This window comes from Zingiber officinale, chromosome 5A (genome assembly GCF_018446385.1).
Source record: "Zingiber officinale cultivar Zhangliang chromosome 5A, Zo_v1.1, whole genome shotgun sequence".
In the NCBI taxonomy this organism is placed as follows: Eukaryota; Viridiplantae; Streptophyta; class Magnoliopsida; order Zingiberales; family Zingiberaceae; genus Zingiber; species Zingiber officinale.
Window position 1 is genome coordinate 85,769,459 of NC_055994.1, and position 26,354 is coordinate 85,795,812.

The following is a 26,354-nucleotide window of genomic DNA, read 5'->3' on the forward strand; positions in this document are numbered from 1 at the left end:
CTTTCAATTTCGTTAAGTTCTAGTTTAAGGTAATTCGGATAGATTAGTTTAGGTTTTATTTCATGCTTTAGGTTTCGTTACATGCTAGTTTTGTTAATGCTTTAATTCATATTGCCCTTTTAATTTCTACGATTATAGTTAGGTTAGACTTAGCTTCGATTACTTGCATTGTCTTTTATTTACTAGATTATGTTTTATTTAATGCTTTATCATTTCAATCTTTAGTTTAGTTGTGTTAATGGTGAAATTCATAACGTAGAGTGACAATGCGTTGTGGATTAATTATTGGCACTTAGTTACTAATTCAGATTGTGAGAAGGAAAAGTCTGTCGATGGATATTGCAGGAGAGTAGGTTAAAGAAGACGAAATGCAAGTGATTTGTTTCTGCATCAATTAGGGTTTTTGAACATAAGCCATGTGATATGGCCCAACTACAGCAATTTGATCAAGAGAGCATGTTCACTAAAGACGTTTGATTTATAGAGGGAAAAGTGTCGTTGGTTCATACAGAGAGGCATGCGTCAACGGTCGCTTCAAAGAATGTGTTAATGGAACACGTGACATCTACTCATAAATGAGCATTTATAATGAATATAACAATCGAATCATTAAGCTGAAAAATACCTTCCCGCATGTCGTTGGTGCACTATTGGACATGTCTAGCATCTGACATGTATTTTTTTTTTAAGAAATATAGTTAAGTATAACATTAACAAGTAAGCAGAAGCATGTCCTTCCGGTTGAACTAGTAAATTGGGCGATCGGACGAAAATTAAACTCAAGTTCAGTCAGTCAGCTATAAGCCTCCTTCGACTAGATTTGAAGGGAAAGCTAGTAATACAGATATTACAGGCGGATCTAGGTATGATGTGACGATCAAAGTCAAGATGACGTAATAGTCAAAGTCCAGGAGAGGTGGCAGCTAGCGTGCCACTCTTAACAGGATTTTGCTCTTCGCCAAGCGCTAGGGCTTTCAATACGAGGACAACTGGCCTACGAGTCAGTTGGACCTAAGGGACTAAGTGTTTCATTCCTGTATTAAGACATCTATTATATCTCTAATCATTCAATGGCCAACCGAGTTCAAGGAATGTCTAACCTACCATAGAGTCGGTCAGTCATATTTCTGTCTAGAGTGAGGGGATCCAACTTTCCACTCTCAACATAAGTCTTTTAGCATATGATCAATCGACCCCACCCTATGGGTTTTCTCAAATGATAGTCCTCCTTCATATAGCTGGTCGGTAATAACTTCGATTAGATTTATACAGCTCAGCATGTATGTCTCTTATACGTATAAAAGATAAGTGAAAAGCAACTCTTCTTATAAACCCAGTAGGACTTCTAGATCTCAGTCTCTCATTTCGAAGGCAATTCTTTGATCATCTGGGCGATCGACTTAAAGTACTGGTTGAATCTCTCGGGACTCAGTTCCCCATTTCTTAGAGGTAAGTATCCCTGTATATGGTCGGTCGGCCAAATAATCGATCGAACCTAAGGGACTTAGCTTCATATTACTTCTAGAGCAGATCTCTAGCATCACCTGGTACATAACCAAGAGGCTTAAGTGAAGAACGGCTATACAGTCAACTAGTTTAAAGATCTAGTCGAGATACATTCAGCAAGCAACATGATTAGAGAATCACAACAATATGTCAGAGTAATAACCGTTTCATCAAAGAATATTCCTCTATTGTACTATGAGCATTCACTAGAACCTTTTTTAAAGATGATTACACTTCCCATTGGCCGACAGCTTATGACAACATATTCCTTCAACCGCCTCATTAATAGTATAAGTTACAAAAGAGGTGTGCACGAGTAACAAAAAATTCCTCAGACGATGACTATATGCCTCCCAGGCTGTACATATTTCTTTACTCGACAACTCATGACATCCGGCATTCTCTTTCACCTCATGATTACGAAGGTTATGGGAGGTGATATATAAATGAGAGGTCTTCTTTGTTGGCGAAGGAGTTAAAATCACATTAAGTTAATCTCAATTATGCTTCTCAATTAGGCTATCCATACTCATATACAGGGGGCCGGCGGTGGAACCCCTAGTATTATAGGGTTCCACCGGTAGAGATGGGGGATACCGCCCCTTGTTTATCGTGATCTGTCCCTCCATACTTGAATTCCTGGATCTGCCACTGCAGTCATATACTATTCTTCTTATTTTCGTTCGGCCAACATATTGACTTGAGCGTCAGAAAGTCTATGTCAGGAACCCCTTCCCTAATTTTTAGTGTTGATGTCCTCTCTGCTCTCTTTGATATGTACATAGAGGAACAAAACTCCTTTTTCTCTAATTCAAAATCTTCACGTAGTCAACAACACAATCATTTATCCAACACACTATCTCTCCAATTTTCAGCATCAGCTGTTATACTGATTCCTGGTTAGGCCGCAAACACTCTTCCCCCCGGCGCTGCCACCTCTGCCATCCTGAAACAACAGAGATAGGAGGGAAACGGTTAAGCGTGAAGAGGTTCCGCTAACTGCTTGGCGTATTCATAACTGTCTCGGCCATTCTCCTAGCCGCATGATCTGGCGGAGTTAATCTCGACCGCTCAATAATGGACATTTATGACTAACTAAATCCAGCTTAAATTTTATTTTCCTTTTATGGATATCCGATATCTATTAAATCGGATCCACTAGATTTGCACTCCTGGATTTGCTTTAACAGACATGTTGTCGGTCTATTGGAATTACACGGAAATACGATGAATGAATGAGAAAGCCGAGGCCATAGTAACTTTGTCCTCCTCTTTACAGACAGCTCGAGGTTTTATTCTCTCAATGAGGCGTACTGCAACTTCTTTATCATACTTCGGTTGTTGAAATAGGAAAATGATTAAAAAAAATAGTAGAATTATAATAGATACAAAATATACATATTTTTATTTACTCTACCGGCCCAACTAGACAACTAGAGACTAATTGGATCAATCAAATCAATTGTATTGTTCAATTCAACCCGTCTATTTGGATTACTCGTGTGTCGGGTCCAATGGTTCGATTGACTAGTTTGAACTATTGAATGGCTAATTATTCATGAAAGAATATGTTATAGGGAACTTCTCAGTTCGATTGGCCCCAAGGTTGATAATTATTCTAAACATTTATAGTTTCTTATTCTTTTCTCTTCTAAGTTTGATCATTAGAATTATGATAAAAATTAAAAGGGCATTATCATTCCATAAATCGTTTAATAGATGTTTCTTTTTTAATTAAATCAGATGGATATTGAAGACGTTTCTTTTAAAATTAATCAGATGGATATTTTATTTCAAGTAAACTACTCAAAATATCTCCAAACCGAATTTTAAAGTAGTTATTGTAACAACTAGTAAATAGTTGCTACAACATTTAGAAGCTAGTAATCAATTGCTACACCCTGTAGCAGTAGTCGATCGTGATCAAATAATATTAATTTAATTATTTAATATGTAGTAGGTGTTATGGAATTCCCTTAGTTTATTACACTTATTAAAATATTATTTTAATCAAGTTATCACTCTCCAATAAAAAAATAGACATATGATAATAATATTATTGTAAAAGCTAACAACCACCTTGCTACATAGTATAGCAGGTATCTGCCAAGTTTTACACAGCCGATCGTAATAAGATAATGTTCATTTGAAATATAATAGGTGTCATGAAATCCCCTTAGTTTGTTTTGCTCATTTAAATAATATTTTAACCAGATTATTACCATTAATAAGTAAAATTAATATAAAATAATGATAGTTAGTAATCAGCTACTACATATTATAATTATAACAAGTACGATTGTATTTACTAGCTACTATATAACTAATGTTTATTTAAAATGTAATAAATGTGTCATGCAATTCTCTTAATTTATTTAATTTAATCATTCAAAATATTATTTTAATTAGATTATCATTCTCCAATAGACAACATATTGTTGTCATAATCTAAATTTTAAAATTCATCTAGGAATATTTTGGATAGTTTATTTTAATTGAAAAAAGGACATCTATCGATTTAACAATTATTATATTATGATTTATTTTTTCTTTTCGAGAACCTGAAGATCTAAATTTACTTGCTTGGACTGTTCGAGAGGCAAAGGATTCCCACGCATGCAAACAGTGACGACCAACAGTCCGAGATCTGTCCGTGTCCCAACATTCCAAAACTACGCTATGCAAAGCGATGCTCATCAAACAATTAACTGATCGTATAGCATTTGCTCGATCGGACGCCTGTTCAAGAGGCAAAGGATTCCCATGCTGTGCGTGCATGCCTACACCGCAGGCCAACAGTCTGAGATCTGTCCGTGTCTCAATATTCCAACGCCCTGCAGCAAATTAAGCTCATCATCAAAGCTCGATCAAACCGACTGCAACGTTTTAATTAATTACCATGCAACAAGTAACAACAGAGCTAGCTGAAAAAAAAATTAATTGAATTGATTAAATAGAAAGCTCGATCTAGCTAGCTGTGATCGGCTTTAGTGAAGCTGAAGCTATACAGGCCCTGTGGAAGCTTAATTCTAACGCAGAGCTGGCTGTTGTGGTCTTTGGATTCTCGCGTACGTGCAGTTTGATTTTGTGAAGATGAAGCCTTCTTAAGTGAAGAATGCTTGATATCATTGATATTCAGACACGGATAATTGACTGAACAGAGAGCTTTGGAACCGGATCGGACCCACTAACAGTACTACGTACAAAAGCCATTAATGGTGCTCTTAATTGGAGTTTAATTAAACTATATATTAATTAAAAGATAAATAGAATGAGAGTTCATCGATCGTCATCAGAGCAGGAAAACTCACCCACGCCTACCCGCCTCATCTCGAGGGGCCCCTCGCACCTACCCTTCCCCTCGGATTCCCTGCAGCGCTGTCGTTTAGAATGTGATCTTTCACGCGGCGAGCTACGCAGTGGGCTCCACGCCGATTCTCACTCGTGATTGCACCACGCCGCCGGGATTCCTCCGCCTTTACGCATAGCATTATTTATTTATTTTTTATTTATATATATTTCTGTTTATTGCGCATTTAACCGCCACTTTGCATGTGTTGGCGTCTTCCCGTGCCTTCTCCGTAATATTTGAGGGTTCTTACCGTGTTCCAAATGCAGGACAGGACACGTATAAGAAGAAATTAATGGATGAATCATCTGACCAACCTTTCTTCAGTTTTACTAGTTACTTTGTTCCCTACTTTACCGAAAGCTAACTACTCTCTCATGCACGTGAATGCGACGCGAAGCATTTATTGCATATGTATAATAAAAGAATTTATATTTTTTTGGTTATTGGCCGTTGGCTTTCAGATCACGATCAATAAAATATCTATATTATCACGTAGTTGTGCCAGGATCATGGATCCAATGTTCTATTTTATTTTTATTTTTTTTATTTTTGGGGAAAAAAAAAATCATGGATCCAATGTTGATCTCATGCATGGCAATGGGCGAGCAAAAGTTAACGTGTGAACTACGTCAACTCAAGAGCAGTGATAATTAATTAATGGCACCCAAATGCTTCATGCTTGCAAAATATATTCATCCAAATCGATCGGTCAGAGCAAATACAAGAAGTATATGTAATAAAATTCGGTTTCTATCTGATATAACAAACTGCAATGAAGAGTAATCATGCACGCCGCTACAGGAATCAATCGTCATATCTCTATCGCGATTCTGAGAAAATCCATACTGTTTTGTATAATAATAATATATGTCGAAACGAATTAAGAAGAAATTAATCAAGCGTGACTAATCGGCGCGATCAGAATCCTGAACCTTCACCCTCTTGGCGTGCGGCGTCGGCTGGAACAGCTGCTCCAACTCTTCGGGCTCCACCGTGACGAGCTCCAGCACCTGCCGGGGCCGCCGCCGCCGCCGCCACTTCCGCTTCCTCGGCGGCGGCGGGCAGTTCAGGGGGGCCGGCGGGAGCCTGCTGCCCTCCGACGTCGGCGTGCTGCAGCAGTAGCTGAGATCGGCCTCCGAAATTCCACTGCCGTCGGCGGCGGCGGCGGCGGCGGCGACAGCAGCCTCCTGGTCATCTACTACCGGAGGGGAACTGCTCCTGCTCACTTCGATGGGCCGCAACCCAGCAGAGGCTGACATGATAGAGCAGCGAGTGAAACACACAAATCTATATAATTTAAGAGGCACACAGTTAGGCTAGGCATTATATATATACATAAATACATCGGGTTGTTCATAAGGCTTGCAAGAGAAGGTTGTTAATGATAATAATTGTGCGCGTCGCGATGTTCCAAGATGATATGGACTTTTTTACATTTGGATGGATGGATGAAGATGGAGGGTAGTGGGGCCCATGGAAGAAGGGATCTTATCTTCTATTCATTCTAAGACGACGGACAGGGGCGAGGCAGCGTGATGGGGGGTGCAGGTGAGTGATCGAGGGCATAATCTTTATCTGTTTTGGTTTGTCTTGTCCGGTAAGGAGATGGCTATGCGGACACGGTCAAAAGCACAGCGTTAATGGTTAACCAAAAGAGAGAAGGGGAATGGGAAGTAGTTTAATGTTAGGAGAGTGAGAGAAGGGGGGTCATAGGATACCGTAAGGAAGGGGAGGGCCCAGTGCGAAATAGGCTTGGCATTGGATGCTGCCGGGGTCGTTAAATGCACCGCCTGCTTGCTGCATTAGATGCGATCAATGAAAGAATAAAGCGGCCGGGAATTAATTAAAGGGAGTTACTCTGGTGACTTCTGCTCTGCTATGGTATATATTCTGTTCCATTTTATATGACCTTTTCTAATAATAATAATAATAATATATCTTGTCTTATGATTATTAAATGTTTTCATCAGAGATAATACAACAATTAAGAGGGAGCAATTTATTAATAACTTAACCGACTGATATGTTTAAGTAAAATCAAACAAATTATTTTTTTTATCAAACAAATCGAACTTTTATATAAAAATAAAACAAAATAAATTAATAAAATATTAATTAAACTAATCAAAAATTAAAATAACTAAATTTTCGATTAAATCTGTCTACGACTAAAATAACTTAACCTTCAATTAAATTAGTAAAAATCAAAATAACTAAACTTACTCCAAAGGAGAGAGGCATCATGAATTAAAGAAGTAAATATTTTTAACTCCACGATTCTAATTTAGACATAACCAAGTTCGATTTAATAGAATTTGAATTTATTAAAACTCAAAACCAAACAAATTTAACTAAATAATTAATAATTAAAAAAACTCTGAATTAATCGAACTGAACTTTTACCTTCTGTTAATTCAATCAGTTTAATCAATCTTTCGATTTAACCAAGTTTTTTATTAGAATTTAATATTATTAAGCTAGTCTTCAATACCTATCAGATCATTTTTATGCGACAAAAAAATGAAATCATAACATCCTGAATGAACCTGCGACAAGTGAGACTATCAGAGCATGTGGCAGGTGGGGCTATCAGATCATTTTTACGATCTTTTGACAGACGGGTTGTTTCTGTCCTAAATAACTCTCGTCGCGAACAAGTGCCAATTGTGAAATGGCATACCTCCAAAGCTTGTGTCTTGTCACGCAGATGGAGCAGTTACATTTCTGGTGGTAACAGGTGAACACTAGTGGATTCTTTTCCATGACAGATCAGCAACAGACAAAAGTACAAAAATCAGCACATAAAAGAATAATTCGGATTGAGAGGAAGTATATGAAACCGAATCTAACCATAAAGAATGAACTTTAGATCGCAAGAGAAAACTTCCTATCCAATCGTACCTTTGGTTTTCCCCATCTATATAATCCACATTGTCGATCACATCTTTGATTTATAACATATTGAACTTGGATTAAATAAAAATAATAAATAATGATATACACATTTCAGCTACACTTTCACACCCTAGGATAGGATACATGGATGTTCTGATCGAGTCTTGCATTAAATTAACAATCATAGTACCAGCAAAAGGAAAACATGGATTCAGCATTCTATATATATCTAGATGAAATCTAGATACAACAAATAATGATAGTAATGCAGCATGGAACATTGTCAGGTGAAACATCTTCCTGTTCCAAGGACCTCAAGAGGGAGAGGAACAAAATGACATGGACGTCCAACAGACATACACCTTGGGCAGTTGACAGTCGCAATATTTAACTTGAACGTTTAAGTAATGCTGCTGTTTATTGTATAGAATAGGCTCGGATGACCTCGATGATCGGTGCACGACACAGTGGACACTTGCCTCCTGTCCGAACCAACTCATTGGCACATTTTGAACATGTGCACATGTGCCCACATCTGATGACAATGCGGGGAAAAATTAGAGTTTATCACTACTCGCAGTTCATAATCCTTGATGTCCATGTGTGAATAATAACGGAACAAACCTATAAAGAAGGGAGTCTATATGACTATCGCAGCAGATGCAGCAGGTACCCTTCCTCACTTGACTCCATTTGGATCCATCATCAGCCGACACCTCATACAAGCCTGAAAAGACAAACATTCATACTTTTAAGAAATGTTGATTATTGTTTGGAGGGATCTCTTATTTATTATTATTATTTGTTATAATCTATCTAGCTTTTCGAACCGACTAATCCTATAGGTGACTGATCTACCCGAAGTTTCCCACTGGCCGGATAAATCAGGAAGAGCTCACGAAGACCCATCCAACATTCTTAGAATTATCATCCCATTGGAGAAAAATCCCTGCAGTGCGTCGCCACTGAGATTCGACCCTTACATACATGGTTATCCGCTTGATGGCCTAACCACTGCACCATTGTCCCGGGGGCTTGGAGGGACCTCTTATGATTAGATTGAATGTAGTAAACAAATGGAGATGAAAAAACGTTGGTAACAATGATGAAACATGTTGGCTAGTGGGAGGAAAAAACACAAGGTACCTGGATTCTTCCAAGCAATCACATGTAGTGAATACTATTGTTCTTGAAATTCAGACCTAGGTGTTACATTAGAATCTGTGGATGATATTTTGAACAAAGAAGGTACACTGACCTGGTCCTCCAACTGAACGATTCAAAGCTGCAGAAACTTCCTGCCTAACAGACCGCTGCAACTCTAGTTGCATATCCATGCAAGCCTCCAACATTCTTTGCATATTACTCATCCCTTGTTGTAGCCTAGCCATATCAGCCCTCAAATCATTAATAACATCCCACTCCTGTGACTGTGGCAGAAATTTATGTGTTTCAGGAATCAGGTAAGCAACAAGAAATTAATACAAAGAACCGCCACAATTTCACAAATAGAAGCAAGAACACTATAAAGACAACATAAACTCACTAAAATGGCACACATAAACCAAAATGCTTTCAAATTCGGTTAAACAAATGCAAATACGTATAATGTCAAGAAGAAATCACTATTTATGTAACATACATTTTAGAAAGAAACCATAAAGAAATGAAGGAAAAATGTCTACGTCTACAAAAAAAAAGTATGATAATAATTAGAAAAAATCAAGTCACATCAATCTAAATGTTTCAAAATTAAAAAAACAAGAATTAATTGGTAATTTAAATATTGAATTCAAACATTACTGGCAAAAGGTTCGCACAATTTCTGATCTGTGCATGTTTCTTCTGGACCAATTGTTATGATGTAGGGTTGAATGCCATATTGGTTGTCGAGGTGGCAAAGGAGGAGGTGGAAACATAGTTGGATGTCTGGGTGCAGCGTTTTGAACATTCTGGGTAAGACCATCGACCTGATTTTCCTGATCTTCATCTGGCGAATTAGGAGTAGGCAAAGGTCTTTGGAGATCCCAATCAATGGGAGATCTTCCTTGCCGTTCAATATAGGACTGTATTAATTGGTCTAGGCTTTCACGAAAACCACTGTGAAGAAGGTTAGAAACACTTCTCCTGCAAATTAAAACTTACTTACTGATGATCAAGTATGAGAAAAAGAGTAATAATCACAAAATCAAACTAACATTTATGAGAATCAGCAATTACCTGCTTAGAAGTTCCCTGAGTTCCATGCTATATACATTTTCATCATCGGGTGGGATAAATCTATCAACTCTTCTACTAGGGCTTGCCCTAGAATCATTCAATACATCAGAGTGTTCATCCTGCCAGGTTCCTTCAGTAACATGGGATTCATCTTCATGCCATCCCTCTTGAGCCTCTGGGAGATGATTGTCCCCTTCATCTCCATTCTCAGGTGTTTCATCTACCCAGTCCTGAACTAAATTTTCCTGCCAGTTTTCATCAAAGTCTCCTCCATCCTCTGTATGCCACTGACTCAAACCAACTTCACTAACTGGCTCCCAAACTCTTCTCTCTAGCATTGTTTCCTCCTGCAATATATCCAACTGAGAAGCCGATTCATTGAAATTGATATTATCATTGACAACGATAGTCTCTAATTCAGTTGTTGAATGTGTCCCAGACACTTGATCAACACTTGTTTCCACAATCATAGATTGGTTCTGATCTTGATTATCATTAGATATCTCTGGACCTTGACTTTCCTGGGAATGATTAGTTTGTACAGTAGTAGAGCTTGGATTAGCAAATGTGTCATTATGGCTGTTTGCTTGACCACGAACAATATTCTCTAATCTGAATCGAAAACCCTCCCTACATAGAAAATGTAAATATGGTAATCATCAAGAATTTGTTGGTTTGACACTAGAACAAAATGACCCTCACTTATCATAAATAAGTAGATAGATGATCCATTAACCAAACTACCTACTTATGTACTTATACTTAAATTCAGGTACTAGAACATCTGCACCGCTGCAGATTCAGCCCTTTATTATGACATTCAAAAATACATAATGTCTTCTTTGCAACTGATTCTTAATGATTCTATAAATGCAGAACCATAGCTTAAAGATTGATTCCGTAAAATGAGATCATCACACTGTTGTTGCCAAACTAACTTATAGAAGTAAATAACAAACCCAGATAGTAAATAGCAAACACAGATAGTAAAACAAACACAGATCTCTTGTATATGAATACTTTAGGAAATAAAATATCTCTGACCTTTAAGAAATATGCTGGCAAAAGTTCGATTTAATTTCTCTGTGTTGTGTGCTATGCAAGCACAAAAGAAATGAAATTTCTGCTGCTAGGGAGGCAGAATACAGAGTCTCTGTCACTTACATTGTTCCTTAATTTTCAAGATCTATGGAAACAAGTCTGTTGCCAACTTTTTTGGAATAAATTACTTCAAGGGAAGGACCAAGTTTCTTTTCAAGGTGATGGTGTTTTTTGCTACCTCTCACAGACTACAATAACAGTGAACTAAATCATTATGCATGCCTACCAAACCCATGATGAATGCAAGTATCACAGACACGAACTGGTTCTAATATAAAGGTCACCTTTTTCCCAGAATTAATGCAGCATCCACTACAGCCAACGTGCAGTTGCCAATAAATCCCATTCAAAACCATAACTATTACATATGATATCAATGCAGCTGCAATCGGAGCTCATATGAATGCACCTCAGATCATAGTCCTTTTAACTGGTCCCAAATTTATATGCATTCTTGAGACATATTAAAGAGAAGCCTTTTCCAATCATAATGGATTTGCACATGAAAAGATTATGATGATGTTACAACATTCAGTATGAAAACTCTTAATATTGACGTAATTTCTCAACAAAAAAAAAATCTAAAGAAATAATCCATATCACAAATTGGAAAATCTTTAGACCAATGTCTCCTATATTCAGTCCAATTATGTAGTCAATTAGATTTTTTCATATATTCTATGTATGCCACATGAAGGGGAGCCTTGGCACAATGGTAAAGTTGTTGCTTTGTGACCAAAATGGTTACGGGTTTGAATCCTGAAAACAACCTCTTGTAAAAAGCAAGGTAAGGTTGCGTACAATGGATCCTTCCCCGGGACCCCGCATAGCGGGAGCTTCGTGCACCGGGCTGCTTTTTTTTTTTATATGTATGTCACATATTAGCTACACAAACGAACTAGCAGAATCACACATTTAGTAACTGACAGCTCATTACGTTATTATAGCTCAGTGTTTTACAATGAATTTTCACCTTTCCTTGTTTAGCTTACTCTAAGAACTCCAATTTGAACTAACTGTCATCAAAATTAACTTTTTTTCATAGTTTTATTGCACTTGAGTAATGCCCCAAACACCTACCAATGAACTAAAGCAAATAGATAAAGAAACCAAAACATAAGTTAAAAAATTATACCGAAGACCAGATACACGGTGCCGTTGTCTGAGCTGGCCTATTTCCCTGGCTGCTGCTGAAGGAGGTCTTTCTTCATCCTCCTCAGTTGGTCTACCATTTCTCAAGAATCTACCCCTAAGAAGTGACTGGAGGTAGAAAATGGACTAATCAGATTTTCACACCACTATCAGAAGGAATTTTCTCACAAATGATGGTGAACAAACAGTGGATTTTTTTTTCTTTGAAACCAAAACTTCTAATGAAAATAGTTAAGGTAAATTAAAAAAGAACGCTAAAAAGTTTTTAAAAAAAACTCAGAATAGAGATTGTCTAATTAAGTAGTAAACCTCAGAACAAAATCTGAGATAACTTGGTCATTGTATTTATCACTGAAGCATGAATATTCTAAGAATCAAGGGAAGTATCTGACTAATTAAGTTAAATTATACTTTTGAAAATCTTTGAAAAAAATGTCAAGCTTCTTAAAAGAAAGACATAACAAACTAGAACAAAAGGTCCTTGTCAACCAAACAAAACATGGAAACTACAGGAAACACATCTTTCACTTTATCCTGTGCATGTCCAGGTGATTCAACCATTAATTCATGTCACCAAAAAAGTATTCTGAATGCTACTACATTAGGTTGTTGCTCTCCTAATCTTTCTCTTATACCTTTGATCCTGTTATGGTTGCTCCATTTTGTGTTTGTTTTGCATTGTAACTACATACAACTCCGACATTTTTCCAGTCCAAAGACTCGCTATTGAGCATACACAAGCACCATCAACATTAAGCTGTCATTTATTCAGTTTTAGTGAAAATAAACTTAAAATCAGTAGTTTCTAAAGATTTTTTTCCCACAATTCAAGTTCCAAATTTTACTAATTGGTAAACTAAAATAGTGACATTGGAAGGTTCATGGAAGAAAAAAAGATAGGGAGCAAAAACTATTTTTAATGTTCACATAATATTTTTAAATCTCATATCATTCTACCTTGAAGTACAAAGCATTTTTAAATCTCATACCACCCTACCTTGCAGTGCAAAATAGTCGTATCAATGGTACTATGAAGATGAAATGTTGTTATCGGTTTAGTAGTATGTCATGTCAACAGGAGTGGCATGTTGGGGCGTCCCTTGCATTGGGTATGAGTTGAATGTAAGATATGCAAACAGTGACATCCCACATTAGACATTATACAGATGTTCATGATTTTAAGACGTTGCTTAGTTCTTTTATTGAAAGGGTTCAGGAAACATATACCACAAGTAGTGTACTGATATGCTAAAGTTCTTTTCTCACAATTAGGAATTAACAGAGCATTTGTAGTGATAGAAAATGAGTTTTTATTTAGCCCAAATGACACTTGAAATCTAGCTACCGACCAAAGGATCCTCAGGAATACACAAGCAGAGTTAAAATAAAAGTGAACAAAGTTAAATTCCAGTTCTTTCCAATTGAAAATTGTTGGTATTGACAATAAAATCGGATACTTACTTGAATGCGATTGCGATGAGCAAACTCTGAAACTGCATGATGCTCCGACAAGCTTTGAAGCTCACTCTGCCTCTCTGTCACCATCCTCATGATCAACTCAAGGCGAGCTTGCCTCCCTCGCAGCCTCAGCAACTCTCTCTGGACATGCTCCGGCTGACCATCCTCAGTATCTGTGACTAATTCATCTCGGTCCATCTCCCTCCCTCTCCTGCTAGCCCGAGCGTCTCTCTGCTGTTGGCTAGCCATCTGCACCCATTCCCTTACCAACCTCACCCTTTCTCTTTCAATCTCCCCAAGCCACTCTGCCCTCTGGACTTCATTCCTCGGTGAAATTCTTGGTTCTGTCTCTGTAATGACACTTTCCGTTACCCATCCTCGAACGATCTGCCTCACCCTCTCTCTCTCACCTTCCCCGAGATCAGGCGATTGCTCCCTGCTTGACCTCCGGTCGTCCTCCTCACCTGGCCGTCGCAATAAATCCAAATCCGCACGAGACCACTGGTCGTAGCTATTATAATCAGTCTCGCTCGCGGCCACTGAGCTTCCCCCAAGACCCCTACCCTCGGCGTGGCTCCTGTCTCCGTCCAACGACTCCGTCGCACTCCCCCTTCGCCCCCTGGCGGCGGCAGTCAAGTGCTCCAGCTCCCGCCGCATCTGAAGGATGGACGACGCTCGGGCAGCCGCCGGACGTTCCACCAGAGAAGAGGAAGGGGACCGCCCCGGCTCGCGGAGGAAGGAGGAATCGAGCATGGAGACGGTGTGGAGGCCGGCAAGCGCCATCAGCTCAGTCTCCCGGTTCCTCCGCTCGATGTTGGTGATCATCTCCTCGGCCTGACGGGCGGCCCAGCGGCTGAGGATCCGGGACTGCCGCCGCGCCGCTGCGGACGACTCGGCGAGCTCATCCCCCTCAAGGTGGGAACGGCGGCGCCGGCGAGCGAGCTGCTCATCTTCGCCTCCGGCGCAGGAGGAGGAGGAAGAAGAAGAGGCAAGGCCGGGGCCAGTTATGCATCCGTCGAGGTGGCCGCGGACGAGCTCCTCCAAACCGCGCTGGAACTCGGAGTCCAATTCCGCCATTGCCGACTACCGCGTCAGCGATCTCTCTCGATCGTCGAGGTCGATTCTGGATACGGATCTGCCGTGTAAAATCAAACCCTAGAAGTAGATGGCGATCATGACCGTCATCCTAATGCGTGACAGAGACGAAAAATTAAAAAGGAGAAAGAAACCCCGACGATTGTTATGACCACAATTATTACTATCTTGTTCCTGTTTCCATGAAGAGAGAAAAGTAAAATAATATAAAATTTTTACAATCCCAAAAGAAAGCAAAAATGACAGAAAATGCAGTTTATGATCTCTCTCGCTTGGAATCCATTAATTTATCATTTTTAAAATTTTAATTTAATAAATATAAAAGTCCAATAAAACAGGCCTTATCCTTCTCGTGGCGTTCTTTCCACGCGTCGAGATCGTCTGTCGATCAACGGTTGGTGTTGCGTCTCCTTCATTCAAATGAAGCTTTCTTCCTTGCATATATTTCGTTTTATTAACTAAACTGGAAATTTTGATCTTCAAATTGTAAATCAACTAATTGAATATGAAGTAGGTCAACCATTCCTATTTTATGTTAATATTATAACATAGAAACATAGTGTCCTCTATTTTAATATTATATACATATAATTTAAGCACATACTTCTTATAAAATAGGGGCATTCTCCTTTATGGAACTCGACAGTATTTATGATACTGCTATCTATATACATTACTGTCTACTTTACATTTTCATCTACATATATTAGCTTATTAAATAGAATTCAGCTTTACCAATCTCCATTTCTACAATTCTGGAGATCATCAGATCATCATTGATTTCCGACGCCATCAAAATGCACACATCTTTAAAATAATAAATCCATTTGAGATGTCAAAAGAGAAAATACAGCACATATAACATCAGCAAAATTGATTAGGATCACGAACACAATAACACTCTCGCTAATTCCCATGTTACAGTAGAAACTATTCAATGTCTTTTCAGGTTTCCTATGATTGTACTTGATCAAGATGGTAAGCAACGGAAGAATCAAAATGAATAATTATTTAAAGAATCAAAATGGATTATTATGGTACAGCAACGAAAACCCAAGGCAAGCAAAGTTATGGCTTGGTGACAGGTTACATAACCGGTTCATGTGTTCCAGATTAACAAAAAGCAATAGCACCAAATTGGATAAGTTATTGCAAAGGAGAGCAGCCTTTAACAAGAATTTGGATATCATCACCTAGGCTGAATTGAACAGAAGACCCCTGATAAAACCGCAGCCTCTGCACGTAGTCTAGATCTTACAATGACACTAAAACCATTTTTCCACCTCAATCTACTCACCTGAGGCCCTGTGTGTTTGTTTCGGAACATATTTTAGTTTGCTATTCTTTTCAGTCTTTGTTCTAAATTTGGGCTTGAAAGAATAAGGCAGCTCGATTGTAGATCTGCCACCTCCAAAGCTATCACGCCCTTTATCCATACCATCTGATTCACATGATTCAGGCATTATTTCGTAATTGTCATTTTCAGCCGTATCATACCCATCAAGTACTTCAGCTTCAGATGGTAAAACTAGCCTCACATGATCGGATACAATAGCCTCCTTCCATCCTGCATAAGATGGAATGATAAATCATATTTATTATGTATCATTGCTCCTAATCAACTATGAAGATAAAGATATTGTGAAGTAGAAAGGGACAACATTAGCTAGGGGTGGCAAAAGACTCTTACGCTGTGCAAGAAAAGCTTCTGCAATTTTGCTTGAGAATAAGATTGGCCCAGCACTTGACTGCACCATCAAAAGACCCTGCTGTGCCTCGGAAGCATTGTTCATCCTCCCATCCAAAGAGAAATTGATCTTATCGGCAGACATTGAATCAGTAAATTCTCCACATAAAGGCACAACGAAGTTTTCTTTCCTCATATTAGACACACTGTTTGTATCATTCCTGTTTTCATGGTGACTCACAGGTTTCCACAGCATTGCTGTCGAAGGTTTGATATTGTGTTGTCTGGTACGAATCTTGTCCAGCTTACTTCTTGTTTTATCACTACTTTCAAGCGCTATACAAAAAGAGCCGATTATAACTTCAGAACTATCAGGTTTGACTGACTGGTCTTGATGGATCCTATCAATTCTGTTGTATAGTGCCTCTTCACGTTTATTTTTTTGTGTCCAAATCTTATTACTAGTGGCAGATGAGTTGGTCTTCGGCTCCTTATAAGGGTCGTACCTCATTGACACTGAAAATTTTGCTCCAGGGAACTGAACTGGATAACCATTTCGAATGGTTCTTTTTGGTTTATACTGGGTTGAAAAAGGATGTCTGCCATTCATCTGATCTTGATCAATACTCTGATCAGCAACCTCAGTTTCCATTTTGATCGTATTCTCTGTAGTATGGCATACGGATCCATTAAGTTCCACAGGATGATGACCTTCGTTTTCTGATATCACAGTGCTGTTGAAATCCAAATGAGGGGAATCACTTGTTTCAGCTCCAGGCAGAAAAAACCTATTTTCTGCCTCAAGTAAGTCCTTTGTTTTCTGTTCTTTCTGCTTAAGTTTCTTCAATCTTTTCCTTTCGATAAGTTCATCTTGTCTGAAATCAGCAGGTCATTTTTTAGTTACTGACAAGAAAAATTCGATACCCTATTTTTGAACACGTAGTATAGCTTATCTATAACTAGTAACAAAGCAAAATGGTTCGAATATGCATTTATTCTCTAACCTTCACCAGCAAACACAGAATATGTCACGTTATAGATATACTCAATAGTCCAATCCAATGTTTTAAGTCCTTTACCAATGCGGCTCCAGTGGCTGACTGGAAGCCTAAAATAAAAGCATTACGGTGCAAGTGCTGATACCATGCGTCAATATGAATGGATGTGATAAGCACCATAAATGCAAATTAGGAACTTATTTATTTTTTAAAAAATATAGATTCTAAAAAATTTGATTCTGGTAGGTTCTCTTATTTAAGAGAACAAATTTTTAAGGTAAATTTTCAATTGGTAATTATAGCATTAGGAGTGTAGTTAGAAAATAATTATAGCCTAACCTAGACATTTGCTCAGCCACATGTACATCTCACATTTACAGAGCACGGCTTTTGAGGCCTACAAAAAGGAAACCTAAGGAAGCCATGCCACACTAACAAACTACTAAAGGGAAATTTGCAGGCTACCACTTGTCTCCCCTTGAGACCTCCTGCACTCACAGTTGCCTTGCAAACCACTTCAACCGAATTGAAAATCACCAAGGCCAAATTGATCATTTTAGCCAAATTGCACCCACTTTGGCCAAGTTGGCATGCATCTGCTAAGCACGGATAGGCTCAAATCTAACTAAGATTTGACCACATCAACACCAACTTTAAGATTTACCCCAATTCTAGCCTTAATTGCATACACTATAACCTACAACATGTGGATGTGTTATATGTCAGATTTGTTGAATTACCATATACTTTAACATGCCACATCAACTAGAATCTGATATTAAAATATGCCAACATTACATAATGTTATCCAAAAAATAAAAGACATGTTGATCAGATAATAATGTCAGAGTATAATGAAAGATTATATTGAAAAAAAATGTTAAAGAATGTTTATATATATAGTTAAAAAAAAATAGTATACTAGAATAAAAACATTCGGTACCATTACAATGATTAGCCCATAACAATCAATGAGTTGCATGTAGTTTGAATACTATTTTAAATCCTACCTAAGGCAACTGGCAACATAAAATATTGATCATCGTTTATGTATCCTTAAATTCACTTCACTAATTTTTCATAGTATACTTTAAAAGGATTAAAATGTAAAATAAAAGCAGGAATCAATTTGGAATATAATTAAACAAATAGGACAGTTCATTTTAATAGTTAAACATGCAAAACTTTTTTCTTCAGTAAAGCAGCACGAGCAGAATTGATAATTTTGTCTGCCTATGATAACGATATCACAAAAGATTATGTGACGCACTTGGCAATTTCACAAGAAAGAAAATCAGTATAGAACAATCAAAATTTTTATTAAACCTAGGATGAATGAAACAAGGTGGTTGAACTCATTCTATAAACCCAACAATATTATTAGTCTCCTAAAATCAAGGTCTAACCTTTATTAGGTTTGCTAAAATCCATAAATAGATATGATTACTACATTATTCTGAATGAAATGATAAATGTTAAAAGGGATGTGTTGGGTTTAATTGCAACATTATTTTAAAGTTTTTAAAAAAAAAAAAAAAATCCACTACCCAAAAGCGATTAGGTGTAGCCGTGTAGCTCTAAAGTTCATCCAATTAGAGTAGGTGTTAAGAGTTACAGGAAGACCATCAAGAACTTGAATTAATATAATAAAAAGTGATTCAGCTAATTTTAAAATATTATTGATATAGCATTTCATAGATCTTAATTTATCCGTTCACATAGCCAATCTCAAATAGTTGGAACAAACACAAGTTGGCAATCATGACAATGGTCATGTACAGAGTTCTGAATGAAATGATAAATGTTAAAAGGGATGTGTTGGGTTTAATTGTTACATTATTTTAAAGTTTTTTTAAAAAAAAAAAATCCACTACCCAAAAGCGATTAGGTGTAGCTCTAAAGTTCATCCGATTAGAGTAGGTGTTAGAGTTACAGGAAGACCATCAAGAACTTGAATTAATATAATAAAAAGTGATTCAGCTAATTTTAAAATATTATTGATATAGCATTTCATAGAATTTATCCGTTCACATAGCCAATCTCAAATAGTTGGAACAAACACAAGTTGGCAATCATGACAATGGTCATGTACAGAGTTCATTTTTGATGATGTTATTTGAGAGCCAGCATACAAGTAATACAATTGTCTAAAAGGAAGCATTAATTAATAGTAAACTTGACACAAACACAGGAAAAAACTACATATTAACACTGCCTCATTTCTTCTCTATCCACTTTGATCCCCCTAAAGTATTCATTTCTTTCCCACTTTCTTTTGCTCCTAACACTGCCTTAAGGGCCCCTTCCTTTTAAAGGATGGAAAAGTGGTGAGAAAATGACTGGATGTAAATAAAAGAAATGTTTACATCCCGTTCATTTTCTCACTTTTCCATATCTTTTGGAGGGAACAGACCCTAAGAGGGAAAGAGGGTGATTAATCTTTCACACTTTCAACAAACCAATGGTACCTAGACAAGAACAGACCTTATAACAAAATAGGAAGGTTACAACAGGAAGTAGAATAGTCTCTGGTGTCAAAAAGTTTAACAAGTATTTTCTTGCTTCAATCAGACATAAGGTCTATCTGAAGTGTCAAGACTTGGATTACCTTCTCTTAGCACTTTCCTCTTCTTCCATAAGCAACTTATGGCATTTTAAAGCTTCTGCGTCCTTATCAGCATACCATGCTTTGACCTGCAAATTGTATCAATGTGGTCAAAGATTTGTTTTCTTTCACCAACAAAATGACGAATCAAATGTAAGAAACTGAGACTTTTTGCTCTACCAATCTTTGTTCAAGCATGAAGCTAACACAAGAAATAAGGTTTTTCATCTCCAATGCAATCTTTGATACTTCTCCATCAAACACAAATTTTTGCACTGAGATAGCAGTGCCAGTAGATAAGAAGGTCTTTTCACTTGCATTATCAAGGATGCTGAAGAGTTCCTCGGAGGACATATGAGAGCTGGAAGGCTTTTCTTGGATCAAATCCTATAAAATAATAATATTCATATTATGGTGGTTCAAAAAACATGCATCACCAGCCTATTGCTGCAAGGATTTGTCTTTTACCAGTAGAGCAGATCCAGCCTTGGCATATGCTTGTGGCAGGGAAGAAAATAATGGTTTTCTTATCCATGAAGACAATGACCTCACAAGAGAAGAACCATTAACCTCCTGCACATATGCTTCTTATCAGAATCCTCTCCAGAAATACAATGCAAAATTAGCAAGTTTAGTTTTCAGAGACTATGGATATGAAAGTACATAATAACCTTCTTAAGAACATGGAAATAACTGTTTCATCTGTGACATGTGGATCGAGGTAGTGCAGAAGTCATGAGAGAAATTATTTAAATAGTATCTATCTCTTCTGGTTGTCATGAGATATAAAAGCAATTGTCTCATGCTTTACAAATCCTATTCTCAGTACCCTCTCCTTACCACAGAAAAAAAAAAAAAAACTCAATAGCTGTCAATTTGTCAAGATATAGGTTCTCATGTTTTACAAGACCTGTGCACTCAGTCCTCTCCTTACCACACCAAAAAAAAAAAAACAACTAGCATTAATTTAATAATATGTGCCGTCATATGCTTTACATTTATATGTGGATAGTGGAGTCTCTATCGCGCACATAACAGGCATAAGTAAAAGCCAATTGAACTCATATAGACAGATAATAAGTGAAAACACAATTAAATTTGTACTTCTAAGAGTATCAGTCAACGTTTCAGGAATAAAAGCAATATAAAATTAAGGTGAACTATAGAAAATATAAGGTGTTGAAGGAAAAAAAAATACACATTCAATAATAAGGCACAAGTGACATCAACATACTTGTATGACAATAATAATAAAGCATAATGTTGGGGTAAATCATGAAAAAAGTACGTTTTTAATAAGAATGAACTCACCTCCATATCCATATTGGTGAAAGAAAGAATATCTTTGCGGTCCTCCAAAGGTAGCTGAAATGCAACACCAGAAGGTCAATGTTATGAACAGACAAGAACCAAACTAAGCAGGTTAAATATCAACAGGATTAATCTATTGAGGCATGATGAGAGCCCAAAATGTATCGGTTTCCTTAATGTAAGATAGGCTATGCTTGAGATTTAGTCTTTTTTGAAACTGATTTCCTCAAGAATATATAAAAAAGAACTTCACAATTGAGAAAAATAATTCAAGAAAAGAGTTACCTTATCCCAAAAGACAACCAAAAATTCTCTGTTCCTTGAGAAATCCTACAAATTAGAAGAAATCATTAACCAAATGAAGTCAGGTATGAAAGCAAAGTAAAGAATATAAAATAACATAATCATTTAAAGTTGATTAGAAAAATATAATTTCCAATACGATTCAAATGTTAGGGTATAAGAATCACATTTCCAAGGCAGGAGAAAATTGAGCAATATAATCATGAAGTACTCAAGCATATTAATTTATAAAGTATTGCAAGGAATAGTTTAAATACAGTTGTAATCTATAACTTCTAACAATAGGGGGAAAGCAGAGAAGAAAGATTTTATTTGCACAATGGTAGCACCAAAGCAAAACTATAAACATTTAGAGAACAAAAACAGGAAAGTATTATGGTTTTTTCTTGTACTTGTGCACATATCTTTAGTTGATAAAGAAAAAAAGGATTAAACATCCATTGTCCACAAAAGAAGATAAAGAAGGTTTAAAATGAAGCTGGAACTTAAAGTAAAGAAATTAAAAGGATAAAGACCTTATCAATGTTTAGGGAGCGCCTATGCACAAGTATGTGCCTTCTATAATTTATCGTAGAGCAGAACTCTCGAGAACATTTCTCGCATTTCTGAAATTGGACCTTGGGTGGTGAAAGTAAAGGCCATCCTGGAAGATCTGGCACAAGAAGAAAATGAAAATTTATGAGTTTAAGACCAAACTCTTTGATTTAGCCAGAATTAAAAACCTATTCCTAGTTGCATCCTGAATACCTGCTTTAGAGAGTTGACATACATTTTTCAGGCTCACCGTTCGCCCTTGCAGCAGCTTGAGCAAAGGCTAAAACAGCCTCAGGAAATCTAAGTGCTTGCATTTGTTCAGATGAGCTTTTTGTTCCTTTAGAGACAGATCCATTGTCATTTGAAGAACAACTAGCTTCCTTAGCCACATTCACATCAGTAGGCCCACCTTTCCACAGTTCAAAGGGGATCTGCTTTCCACCTGCACAGTTTTCCAACTCTAAACCTTTGGGAAATTTAAACCTGACAGAAATTTATCCATTGGACCAGATGATCACCACTTCTAGAGAACGGATCCTTCCCAATTGTCTGACTCATGAAGTTGTTAATGGAATCATGCCCTTCCTTCTCTGGCTTCATCTCACCAAATGATGTCACAAGCTTTTAAATTTCGCAACAAAAATATAAATCTTAGCAAGATTTTGCCTTTTCACCATTCTACTTATAAGAGAGAACAATTATACACAAATCAATGAAGAGCCCAAGAATATAATGACCCCTAAAAACCTAAGACCACAATAGAACAAGAGAAAACAAATCGCCTACCAAAGTTTAATCAAAGACAAAATAAATTAATCTTGTTCTACAACTAAAAATGAATTTGATTCAAAGCTAAATGGAGGTATGTAGACATATCATTAAAAAACATATGCAAGTGATACATGGCCAGTCAAATTGTGGCAGAACACAAGTGAAATGTTGGAGCATATGTTGTCCATCTTTAAAAAAAATAACATTAACTAAATTGACAATACCACATAAAAAAAATTAAATAAAATTTTTATGAACTATAAATCTAAACATAAACAATTCAAATGAAAAAGTATTGAATTTATCATATAGCATACAAAATTAGTCACAGTAATATATAAAACATATAATATTTTACAACTATCACACAATCCGTCCAAATAATCAAATTAAGCAATAGATCTAATGATCTAATAGAATCACAACATATCTCAATATAATTGCAAACTCTTCTAATTTAATTAAACTCTGTTTACTAATTTAATTTATTTTAATTAATTTTACTCGTAAAAACAAAAAAATCACCATCCTTTAGTCCAATAAATGATTCAACCAACAAATATATTAAGAAAAAACCTTAGAACTTAGTCTAAAAAAGAAACATCAGTATCAATAAGATAATCTTTTCATTGTGCTCCAGCTTATTATGTGCTTTCTTTATAACCATCATTGCTTATCAATTCTCTTAAATTGGCATGACGAAAGGAAATACCACCACTTTGAGAATTACCAATGCGGGGTTTTATGATCACATTTGGTAACTATTCCCTTGAGATAGAACAAATTATATCTAAAAATTTAACTCAAGAGGAGGCACTTTATGACTTGCACTAGATGCATTGATGATGAAAGTAGGGTGTTAAAAGCAATGTCAATCTTAGGACGCCAAGATAACAACCAAGTTCTTACAGTGACCCAAGAGAGTAGAAACTCGAGAGAAATATCAATCTTAGGACACCACAATAACAACCAAACTTCTTACAGTGACCCTTTAGTGAGTCTCAAAAGTTTACAATAAATTCACATGATAACTTGTTGCCTTTTAGAAAACTTTGGCATGCAATTAACCATATTCAAATTAACAACTATTAGATGATCACACTACCTTACGAACACAAATGAAGAGGCATTACATAAGCAAGACAAAGAATCAGAAAGTGTAATTCTCTTCTGGCAATCTACAAATAAGGTTATAATGGATGGTTTTATCAACACATTTACTAGAATGTATCTAGTTATAGTTATTTATGCTTCTCAAGTTTGTGGGCACATTAATTTGAATTTTTAAATCTATTTCTTTTCACCACACCAGGGCAAGAGATGCCACAATAAATAATGATGGTAATAAAGTACATTCCAATGCACCTCATCGGCTGAAAAAGAATGATACAAAAGATCATATGTTTGTGTGCATAAGCACGCACACTTTCTTCAATACTTCTGCAAGAACCTTCATGTCGGCGATATGTTTTATATGCTTATTTGTTCAGATTGCCAAGTATCATCAATCTAATTTTTTAGCACCAATAGATTTTTCTACCTAACAGTGACTTTATTTGTTGATTTTCTCACAAGTCAAATCCTTTAGTACATTGCCAACTTCTTCTCATACTAGGGATTGTCATTTATGAACATTGAGATCATAATCAAGATACATACAACATTACACCTCACAGTAACTAGTAGCGCATCTTTGCTCATTGAAGAGTCAACCAAGATGAAGATGGTGACAAGTAGACAACTCTGAGGAGTGTGATTCTTGTCCGTGAAGAAAAATGACACAAGAATCTCAAAAAAATTTAAATTATACAGGTATAATAAAATAAATTAGTTTACAATCCAAATTTTAATTGCATGAGTCTAGGTAATTATGTAAAGTCTATAAAAAAAAAGGCTCACTCCCTCTGCATCTTTCAAAGAATAACATGAAGTTTTCTATTTTGGAGATTCACTCCCTTGGTGAGATCGCCAAAGGTATGCAACCCCATGAGATCACTGTTTGAGACAATAAGTCCATCCTATTGTTGTGCCAACAGTTGCAAAAGTACCAAGGTTGAATCTATGTTGACAGAAGACAGGGCATTGCAAATGCTATTTGTTCATAGATTATGTGGGATTGACGAGCATCAACCAAAATCATTAAAGTCCAATTTGTACTGAAATTTCAATGCCCTTTTATGTGTCAAGCTAGTCATTTATCATCTCATCACCCAGCCAAAAAGAATCCACAAGATATATGGATTATGATATTAAAAAACGTTCAACTGGTAATCAGAAATGGCATCCAATTTATAATATTAGTTTTCTCCAACATTCCCAGTAAGCAGGTCACATACCTATCTGATAATATCATAAATATCAAATTATCTCAAATAAAAATCCAATCATTTGTGCAAACATTAGAAAATTATAATGTCAAAGAGAAGGAATATTAATTATGTCAATCATCAGGCGTCGTGATAGAATTTTCAAAAGAAAGTTGGAAGTTAGTAATCGGCAGTTTCTCTTCATAGCTTGCATCACATGTACTTCTTCACGAAATTAGAATCTCTACAAAATTTAGCATTCTAAAGTAATTAGATATCTCATACAATTAACCTCCAAAGACAGCTAGATTCGATCTACAACCAAGTCAAAGTATCAGGTTAGTGAATATTTCTAAAGATCCATATCAACAGAAGACATTAAATTATTGGCGACCAAACAAAGGATACATCAAGCATAACTGGTGCATTAACCACAAACTAAGGATCCAATTTGCAACCCGCATATGAATCCCTTGTGTAAAAGGGCATAACGATAAAATAGACACGTGTTCCAAATAAATTTCTTCAAAACGAATGACAAAGACTCGGTCAATTACCAAATTCACCGATCCCAGAAACGTAGAGGCGATTCCGAGGTATTAAAAGGACGATCCGACTGCCACGGACGGGAATCTCAGGGTCCTGAGTTAGATATCTCGTATCGTTGCTGGATCGATCGGGATGGAGCAAAGCCGAGGCCGTCGACGGCTAGCAAACGAGCAACCAGGCGATCAGCATACAGAAGAGGCGGAGAGCGGGGCCGACGGAGAATCGAAGGGATCGGAAGGAGGCTCAGGAAGAGTGCGGTGGGAGCCCTAGAAATGCGGCGATCAATGGAGTATTCTCGAAGAAGACGAAGGAGAGCTGTGGGCGGGAGTATAAATAGGGTCGGGGAGAAAAAAAAGGGGGGTTTGCATAAAGGCAAAAATAAAAATAAAATAAAAAATTTTAACAAAAAATGGAAAAGAATTCAAAGTGTAGGTAATTATTAGCCGTTGATTGCTCCATAATTAGTCAGCGCGGATAGCCCGGATTTACTTCATTTACTTCCATATATTCA

General features: G+C 36.9%; 2 protein-coding genes across 4 annotated transcripts; both read right to left on the bottom strand.

Annotated features, from left to right (window-relative positions):
* Positions 1-7,808: 7,808 nt before the first annotated feature.
* Positions 7,809-14,996, bottom strand: LOC121980832. Of its 2 annotated transcripts, XM_042533066.1 has the most exons (8): positions 14,954-14,996; positions 13,688-14,870; positions 12,210-12,334; positions 9,974-10,603; positions 9,574-9,880; positions 9,012-9,183; positions 8,378-8,480; positions 7,809-8,288 (listed from the first exon to the last, which is right to left on the bottom strand). In XM_042533066.1, exons 2-8 carry the CDS (start codon positions 14,759-14,761, stop codon positions 8,171-8,173), a joined length of 2,529 nt encoding a protein of 842 aa, XP_042389000.1. In that variant the 5' UTR covers positions 14,762-14,870; positions 14,954-14,996; the 3' UTR covers positions 7,809-8,170. The 2 variants fall into 2 exon arrangements, 1 of the variants encoding a protein (XP_042389000.1); XR_006111663.1 differs by lacking the exon at positions 14,954-14,996 and having other exon boundaries at positions 9,557-9,880; positions 13,688-14,924.
* A 764-nt stretch (positions 14,997-15,760) lies between these two features.
* LOC121980833 lies at positions 15,761-26,163 on the bottom strand. 2 transcript variants are annotated; one of them, XM_042533067.1, is made up of 11 exons: positions 25,852-26,163; positions 22,736-22,838; positions 22,453-22,659; positions 22,199-22,335; positions 21,666-21,710; positions 21,381-21,434; positions 20,538-20,642; positions 20,250-20,456; positions 20,073-20,158; positions 16,470-17,341; positions 15,761-16,346 (listed from the first exon to the last, which is right to left on the bottom strand). In XM_042533067.1, the coding sequence occupies exons 2-11, from the start codon at positions 22,815-22,817 to the stop codon at positions 16,069-16,071; spliced, it is 2,073 nt and encodes a 690-aa protein (XP_042389001.1). In that variant the 5' UTR covers positions 22,818-22,838; positions 25,852-26,163; the 3' UTR covers positions 15,761-16,068. The 2 variants fall into 2 exon arrangements, with proteins under 2 accessions (XP_042389001.1, XP_042389002.1); XM_042533068.1 differs by having other exon boundaries at positions 22,736-22,895.
* Between the last annotated feature and the right edge of the window lie 191 nt (positions 26,164-26,354).